This window comes from Gracilinanus agilis, chromosome 4 (assembly GCF_016433145.1).
Source record: "Gracilinanus agilis isolate LMUSP501 chromosome 4, AgileGrace, whole genome shotgun sequence".
Taxonomy (NCBI): Eukaryota; Metazoa; Chordata; class Mammalia; order Didelphimorphia; family Didelphidae; genus Gracilinanus; species Gracilinanus agilis.
Genome location: NC_058133.1, coordinates 176,854,168 through 176,863,591, shown reverse-complemented (window position 1 = coordinate 176,863,591; position 9,424 = coordinate 176,854,168). Strand labels below are relative to the sequence as shown.

Below are 9,424 nucleotides of genomic sequence, written 5' to 3'. Positions count from 1 at the left end.
AAACAAGTTGCTATGGCGACGGTCTCCTAGGCGGCGTGGGCCGAGCTCTCCCCGGGGCTGGAGGGAGGGCTGCTGCTTGATGGGGATGGTCTTGGTCGTAGCCGGGGGCGCGCGTTCTGAACCAACTTTCTCTCCCGGGAGCCGAGGAAAGGGAGGGAGGAGGAGAAGAGGGGAGAGGAGGGTTAGAGGGAGGGGAGGGGGGCGCGCTCTGCCTCTGCCCCCGCCCCTGGGTCGCGCACGTCCGTCCTCGGCGGCGCGCACGCCTGCGGGAGCCCTCTCCAGGCAACCCTAGTGCTGATCGCTCGCGCCGGTGCGGTCGCTCACCGCCCTTGGGGGAACCGAGAAGAGGCTCGAGGGCAGCCCCCCTCTCCGCCCCTCCCCGGGCTCTCCCGCCCCCCCCTCCCGCCCGGCGTGCGCCGGGGCATGAGCAGCGATGATGGCTGGCTGCAGCCCCGAGGAGAAAACTTACCGGCGTTTCCTCGAGCTCTTCCTGGGAGAGTTCCGCGGACCGTGCGGCGGAGGCGAGCCCGAACCTGAGCCGGAGCCGGAGTCCGAGCCCGAGCCCGAGCCCGAGCCTGAGCCGGCGGCGGCGGCGGTGGCCGAGGGGACTCGGGAGGAGGTGGAGGACGAGGCGGCAGCAGTGGCGGAGCGGGAGCCCGAGCCTGGGGAGGAGGAGGAAGAGGAGGAAGAGGCGGTGGCCGCGGAGGACGAAGAAGGGGACGAGGAGGGCACGGAGGAGGGGGTGGTGGACGAGGTGGGCCCGGGGCAGCCGTCCGGGCCCCCGCCCCCGCCGCCCCAGCAGCAGCAGCCGCCGCCGCCGCCCCTGCCCCCGCTGCCGCGGCCGCTCTCTGAGCGCATCACCCCGGAGGAGGTGGAGGGCGAGAGCCTGGACCTGTGCCTGCAGCAGCTCTACAAATAGTTAAGTGGCCGGGACGGCCTCTGGGATAAGGGTGGGGGAGGGAGGGGGAAGAAGAGGGGAGAGGCGCTGTCCCCCCCACCCCCAGCCGCCTCAGCCCCGCACCCTCACCGGATCACCTCGCCGCAGCCCCAGCGCCCCCAGCCCAGGCTTCCCCATGCCTCTCTTACTTTTCCTCCCCGACTCACCCCTGTGACCTCAGCTACCCCTTCTTGCATGGTCCATTTTGCAGCCCTTCTTTTGCCCTCTCTAATTGCTTTTTCTCTGCTCCCTCGTTCCTCCTTTCTCTCTGGCCGGCTCTCCAAATCTCCATTCCATTCTTGCCCCCCTACTCCACGGTATCTCCTTTCTCCCTGGCCGGCTATCCAAGTCTTCATTCCACGTTCGCTTCCTGCTCCAGGCTACCCCTTTCCTTCTTGGCCCGCTATCCAAGTCTCAATCCTATTGCTCTAAGCTTCACGGTACCTCCTTCCTCCTTGAGTAGCTCTGTCTCCATGCTGTGCTTCCCTCTTGCTTCTGGGTACCTCTTTCCTTCCTGGTTAGTTTTTCTCATCTCCATCGTTTGCTAGCTCCTATTCCTGGGTATCCCCTTCCTCCCTGGCCTGCTTTCCAAGTCTCCATCCTATACTCTCAGCTCCAAAGTACCTCTTTCCTCCCTGTCTAACTGTTCTCTTCAACATCCTATGGTCTTCCCTGTTCCTGGGTACCTTTTTCGTCCCTGGCCTGCTCTCTAAATCTCTATCCTAACCTTGCCATTCCCCCCACCCCCACCCCATGCAAACTCCTCTTTAGTAGGCTTTATACCGTGCTCTCCCTTGCTGCCCCATTCCTCCTCTCATCACCCACTTTCCTGTCTCCATCGTTTGCTTGCCCTTGCACCCCATTCCTCCCTCCTTTCTGGCCCGCTCTTCCAAGTCTCCTGGATTCCCTTCTCACCCCACCCCACCCCCCTCACTCCACCTCCAGCTACATAGCAATGGGAGATTGGCGTGTTTTATCCTTCGAGGGGCTGGGAGATGCCTCCTGTTTAATGGCAACAGTAACAAAGCTGAGAATGGCTCCTAAGCACAAGAATGGCCGGGACTAAATTCCCTTCCGAGGTAGTGGTGGTTATTGTGGAAAAAACGAGGGAGACTTTTAGAAGACTTCATGCAGTGAGGGAATCTCAACCAAAGAGGGCAACTTCTCATCTTTTTATTTTGGTTGGCTTGGGGATTTCAGTATTCTCTGTGAGGAAATCCTCTCCATCAATGCAGATGAACAACTGCTTTGCCATTGGGGAGTTAGCTAGATTACTAAGAAACCATAACCCAGGGTCACACAACCAATATGTGTCAAAGACAACTTGAACCCAGGTTTTCCTGACACCATAACCTGTTCTTTAGCCTCTGCTCCAAGTTGCCTTTCTAACTTCCGGGTTACTTTAAAACAGGTGAAGGGAGGGAAGCTGTTTAAAAAAAGAAAGAAAAAAAAAGCAAGTCAATTCAGAATTGAAAAGCATTAAGGGATGATTTGGGAATGGTAGTAGAGAATAGTCCTGTAATTGATCAAAACAGAAAATTAAGTTGGTTTATCAAATTGAAGACATAATGGCCAGATCAAGCACTTTCCATTGGAGGCAAGGGGCTGGAGTGAAGAAAATGCTGATGTCTAGAGACCACACTAAAATTCAGAATTTTAAAGATCAATTACTAAAGCTTTGTTTTGCATTCCACTTTTTGAGATCACCTTTTATGGGCTTCATATACAAATGTGTTACAATAGAATTTCTTTTTAAATGGATGTTTTTAATTGATGCCCCAGGAGGAGACAAATGAACTTGTGAAAACATTTGTAAACCTAGGAGCTTTTGCTCTTTAGTCGATAATTATAATGCAAGGTGTTACTCTGGTTCAAAAAAAGTATACTACCACAGAACCTCCTGCAATTAAACCGAAATTTGTCTCTGGGATTTCCCAAACAGCAGAATAGGAAGGGTCACACACACACAGAAAATCATTCTAGTGTCAAAATAAAGGATTCTTAAAAGGGGGAAAGTAAGTTTGAACTAAGAGTGGGTTACTGTAAAAATTTCACCTTTTCCAGGCTTCATTGACTGTCTTTTTGCAAAGGTATTGAAGACTTGCTTTTAAAATGGGAATGTCTACTAAACTGAGAGAATTGATGAATACTAATACATTCTACCTTAGTGTTTCACTAAATCAGGGTATGCTGTGAGTTCTGACAGTTAATTGTTGTCTTTGCAACTGCACTTGCTGACATGTTGAAGAAAAGGATACATTCATAATACTACAGAAAGTCCAAAAAGCCATTAGTCCAAACTAATTTTCTTGCCATAGAATACTGTCATTCCATAAATAATTTCTTCTTAGATAGAAAAAATAGATAAGTGAATGCATATTTTTGAGATGGAAAAGAGAAAGGTAATTTCAATACACTGAGTCAAAACATATTTAGTATTTCAGCTTGGGAGGCCATTCATATGATAGCTTAATCCCTTAACTGATAAGGAAATTTTATTTTGAAGAAAAAGCTAGCATGAAAATTAATTTTGACAAGCATCAGGAGGAATTCATATTACCATTCCATTTTCCTAGCAAATATATAGGAGATAATGTTCAATTTTTATTTGGCAGTCCAATAAAATGGCTGATTTGATTGGTATGAGGTGTTTCTGTGTATTACATCTAAAACATAAAAATGATAATGATTTTTTTATACTTCATACATCTTAGATTTTTTAATTTGGATAGTTATAAATGAAAATAAAGATTTATAAATGAGAATCAATACATCCAGATTCCTTGATGTCAAAGGAGATGATATACAAATGCTCCCAGTATTTGTTTCTGGAAACTCTAGTTGAAATTCCTATTTGAAATTTCTTTCTGAAACATTTGGAAATACTGGTTTCCTAAATGCCATAAAAGAGACTTTGAAATAAAGCTATGGGGAAAATAGGAGATGCTAGAAATAGAAAAAAAAATAGGGATCACTTATTATAAGGAATTCTTTCAGAATATTCTCAAAAATCTCTCTGCTGGGCAGCTAAGTGGCACAGTAGGTAGATAGCTAGACTTAGAGGTAGGAGGACCTGGGTTCAAATGTGGGCTCAGATACTTCCTAGTTGTGTGACCTTGGGCAAGTCACTTAACCCCATTTGCCTACCCCTTGCCCTTCTGTCTTAAAGCTATTAGTAAGACAGAAAGTGAGGCTTAAAAAAAAAATCTCTCTGCTCTGTTGCTTTTGGAAATATTGAACATCTTAAAAATAGACTAAAGATACTTGTCCATGTTAAAATATTTATATGAAGCTATATGTGTGTTACTATTTACTACCAATTGTAAAAAAGGTGAGGGCTGTTAGTCCTAATATATCAGCTATATTATAAATCATTGTTTTTCTTATATCTGGCATCTATGTTAACATTCAAAATATATAGTATATGCTTTATTTTTATGCCTTTTTAAAATATAATTTTTATTTTATTTTTTAAAAATTATTATTCCATGGTTACATGATTCTTGTTCTCTCTCTCTCTCCTCTTCCCTCCCCCCTCCTGGAGCTGACAAGCAATTCCACTGGGTTATACATGTATTATCAGTATGTACTTTATAAGTAGGCTTGAAACTCCTTGCAAAAAGCAACAACAAATCTCTCCTCTTTCTGTAATATTTTAAGTGGATATTGGGTGACATTTAAAAAAAATCATTGGACTTTATTGTGTATCTCCCACCATCACTTGTTAGTCCTCCCCCCCAATTTTAATGATATGTTCAAGACAACTCTGAGAAAGGAACAGCCAATATTACGTATAAACTTGAGCTTAGAACCACCCCCCTTCAATCACCCCACCCAGCTTGAGATAAGCAGTTATATAGCTTTTAATATGAAGATCAGTGTTCTAATGGTTAAAATTAAATTTTACTGTCATAATTAGCAACTTAAAAAAAAAAAAAGCTCAAGGTAGTATCTAGGAATAACTGTTGGAGGTTTGCCTCAGGGCTCAAAATTAGAAATAGCTACATCACCTAGAGATTCCTTAAAACTGAATGAAAAGAAAACATTTTGAAAAAAAAATCAATTTCCTGGGCAAAAGTTCCCTGGGGAGGAGTAGGATAGGACCTCAATTTTAGACTATTTAATTTTTTTTGTTTGATAAGACTTTTTTTTTGTTTATTTTATCTATGGCATGTTCAGCTCAAATGGTTTCAAGAGCTATTGGTAAGCTTAGCGAAATATGTGTTCTGAAGTATCATCTAACCTGAATCATTTCGCTAAAAACGTAGTTATTAGCCTCTTATCCTCCATAGCATAAACTATTCTAGTGATTTGAAAGTTCCTCATTCCAGTACTGAAATATGTTGTATTGTATTTCTCTGTAACTGAACACCTACTCAAGTGTGCACCTAAAGATTCAATTAAATATTTTAAGAATATAATATGGGGCAGCTAGATGACCCAATGGAAAAAGATACTGGCCTGGATATGGGAGGTCCTAGGTTCAAATCTGACCTCAGACACTTCCTAGCTGTGTGACCCATGGCAAATCACTTAATCCCAATTGCCTAGACTTCTCTTCTGCCTTGGAACCAATAGTGATTCTAAGACCAAAAATAAATATTTTTTTAAAAACCAAAATATTAGGGAATAGTGACTAGACCTGTGATTTTATTGGCATAGAGAACTACCTGATGTGAAAACTCCCTCTATCAATGCGGGCCAGTACCTTCTCTGCAACCATCTTATGGTCTTAGGGCAGTGATGGTGAACCTTTTAGAGACTTGAGTGCCCAAACTGCAACCTTCACCCCACATCTGAGCCCCGCCCTTACTCTAGACCAGGAGTCAGCAACATATGGCTCTCAAGCCATGTCTGGCTCCACCTCCTGACTGGCCAGTCCGAGCAGAGCCCAGGATGTGCCCCAGGGGACCCTTCAGCCCCAACCCCATATTCCAGCGCCTTCCACCTTCATCCTCAGGCATTTATGGCTCTCACGGCCAAAAAGGTTGCTGACCATTGCTCTAGACAATTGGGCTGCTGGACAGAGGGCAGGTGATGAGAGAAATGTCCTTAGGCATGGAGAAGGGAAGGTAGTAGCCTTCTCTGGCATGCATGTCATAGGTTTGCCAACATGGTCTTAGAGGGTAGCCTAAAGCATTAAAAGGGTAAGTGATATATCAATGTCACATAGCCAATATGTGATAGAGGAGGAACTAGAACCTAGATCTCTATTGCTTTCTGTCCACTATGTCATCCTGCCTCTCCTATACCTTAATATTGTTACTCAGTCTTGTCCTACTCCTTTATGACCCTGTGGACCATAATGTCCATGGGGTTTTCTTGGTAAAGGTACTAGAGTAGTTTTCTCTTTCTTTCTCCCATAACTTATATAGCTCATTTTGTTCCAATTCCTGAAGTTAGTAAAATACAAATTGTCCTTTTCAAAAAGTGGAAGTGATATGTGCCTAAATTTACAATGATTTGAGAAAAGGGATTTCTAACTAGTGATGTAACATATCATACTCTCGTTGATGTGAATACAAGGTTACACATTTATAGGTTACATTGTTCAGTACTGTGCACCTGATTTTCTTTTACTATGCTGGAGAAATATTTCACTCAGTTATAACCTAGAAAAATCAATGTTCTCAAATCTTTTTTAGTACTATGTGTCACATTTTCACACAGGTTGCTCTTCAAACAGTTATTCATTTAGTTTGGGTTGGACTTCCCAAGAGGGAGACAGAGAAATCCCTACAGCCTGGCAGCCTTAAGCAGTTCCAGATGGTCTGCTTCAAGGAGGAGGTGGACACAAAAATGGCATATTAATTATTGCTTATTGAAAGGAATGTTTAAGGTATATTAAATTACATTTTTAAGAGAAACTAGATTTAAGGCGTGACTTCATTATTGACTCAATAATAGTTGAAAAAATACCATACTATACTCCATTTCACATATTTAGTTCCTTTTATTTTCCTAAGACATTTCTATTTTTACACTATGCATCTCCAAACTTGTGATTGCTTCAGGGTGAGGAACTCCTAGTATGGCAATCCCCTCCACAAATTCAGATCTGCTACTATATGAAATTTAGAATCTTTTAAATTTTTTTTAGTGCATTGAGAGGTGAACTGAATTGTCCATGTTCATAGTCTTTGTCAGAAGGAAACCAGGTCTTCCTTACCCTAAGCCTGACTTTTTTCCTCCTACCCAAGTTATTATGCTATGATGCTTTTTTTTTACATTTTTTTAAAACTCTTAACTTCTGTGTATTGGCTCCTAGGTGGAAGAGTGGTAAGGGTGGGCAATGGCAGTCAAGTGACTTGCCCAGGGTCACACAACTGGGAAGTGTTTGAGGCCAGATTTGGACCTAGGACCTCCCATCTCTAGGCCTGACTCTCAATCCACTAAGCTACCCAGCTGCCCCCTATGATGCTTTTAAATATGCAATTAATACCTTAGAAATAGAGAGGATGTATATATGTAGAAATGTACATGTATATAAAATGTATGCATATACGACATCTGAGGGAAGATCCATTCAAAGATCTCATGTTGATTGGGAGCATGGAATGAGGGTATTTTGACCAAGCACATTAATCTAAAATTCCAAACTTAGGAAAAAACTCAATTTTCATTACATAGAACTTCATTTTTATGCAGGTGACCTAGCACTGCAATCAGGAACTACATGATGTTTATTTTATTTATTAGAATAATAACAAACTGAACTAATATAGTTTGGATTTTTACCTCTGATACAAAATAGTCTGATTTTTTTAGACCTGGAAATAAGATTACTCTTATGTTTGTTCTTCCTGCTAGAACTTGAGTGGATGAGCCAAGGAAGAAAAACATTCACAAACGCACAAAACTTCAGAGCTGGAAAGAAAGTTAGAAATGATCCAGTCCAAGTCTCTCATTTTACAGATGACAAACTTAAGGCCTAGAGAGGGCAAGAGATTTGAATTCAAGTCAACAAACATTAAATACCTACTGTATGCAAGGTCCTATGCTAGTGTTGAGGATTGAAAGACAAAAGAAGAAACAGTTTCTTCCCCCATTGGATTTATATTTCTTTTGGGGGAAGGAAGGAGAGGAATACAATATGTACCTAAATAATTAATTATAAAGTATATTCAAAGTAATATGAAGTAATTTCAAGATGGAGAGTGTGCTAATAACTGGGAGAATTGAGGAAAAGGGATTGGGACCATGGGGGAGGCAGCACCTGAACTCTATTTCTAAGGAAACTAGGGATTCCATGAGGTAAAGTTGAAGAGGGACTATATTACAGACATGGGAGACCATTTGTACAAAGGCAGAGAGGTAAGAGATGGAATGTCATGGATGTGGAATAGTCAGTGTGTGGAGAATAATGTGAAATAAGAATGGGAACAAACAAGGGGGAGTCAGATTGTAGAGCTGTTTAAAGGCTAGGATGGGGGATGGATGCCTCTTCACCTTAGCATTCACAGGGTTATAGGTTGGGTCTGGAGGGGGATGAATACTCTCACATCTAGGGCACCCTGTGGGTCTGTACTCCTAAAACTATAGTCCACAAGCCTCCACGAATGTTTACCTTTAATCTAGTAGTACAAATAGTTCAAAGCAAAGTCATTTACTTAAATGATATAGGAAGAGCTTCAGCTATAAAACATTCTGTTCCATGTAAACCAGGAGTGCACTCTCTCATAACCAGAGCCTCACTGGAAAGAGAAACCACAAACTTAGAGTAAGTCTGTATATGTGTTATTGAGGTATATATAGAAGGAACACATGTGGCCATGGCAACTCATGCCTTCTGTCCTATAGGACCATGATATCATTTCTCCTCTTCTGGTTTCTTCATTCTTTCCCCTCTGGTAGGGTGGGATTTGAGCCTGTTCCTTTTTACAGTTTAACTCTTGACATTCAGAATTAGTTTTCTTTTGAATCCATAGTTGGCTTTTTTCCCCCTGTGTTGCCACAGGTAACAATCCTTGAAGCTGCTTCCTGTCTCTGATTCTCTCTTGTCTGTGTATCTGTTTGTCTGTCTCTCTGCTTCCTTCTGAATGTGGTATCTCTTATTAGTCAAATAGCTCCTCCAAGATGTCATGGCCACAGCAGGAAGATGGGAAAGGAGGAGAATCCTCTCTCTCATCCCCCCTTCCACTTCCTATAGTAGGGTTACACTTCACAAAATTGCATTTCATCCTTGACTATTCCTCACATATTTAATTATCTCTATTGTTCTGGCCTATTTACTTATTTATTTTAAAAACTCTTACCTTCTGTCTTAGTATCAATTCCAAGACCAAAGAATGGCAAGGGTCTGAAGTGACTTGCCCAGGGTCACACACTGAGGCTAGATATGAACCTAGGTCCTCCAAACTCCAAGGCTGGCATTCTATCCACGGTACTGTCTAGTTGTCCCTTTTAAAGCCTTTTAAGACTTCCAGTGGTAGAGCTAATCTTTAGCCAGCTAATGCCCATTTCCCCTTCCAACTGAATCTGAAAACA

At 42.8% G+C, this 9,424-nt stretch overlaps 1 protein-coding gene across 1 annotated transcript in view; it reads left to right on the top strand.

The window, feature by feature from the left end:
• Positions 1-436: 436 nt before the first annotated feature.
• Positions 437-9,424, top strand: part of PPM1E (protein phosphatase, Mg2+/Mn2+ dependent 1E) — a 203,593-nt gene continuing 194,605 nt past the window's right edge. The window contains exon 1 of the mRNA XM_044675063.1: positions 437-918. Within this exon, the coding sequence (XP_044530998.1) occupies positions 437-918 (482 nt within the window). The remainder of the gene's footprint in view (positions 919-9,424) is intronic.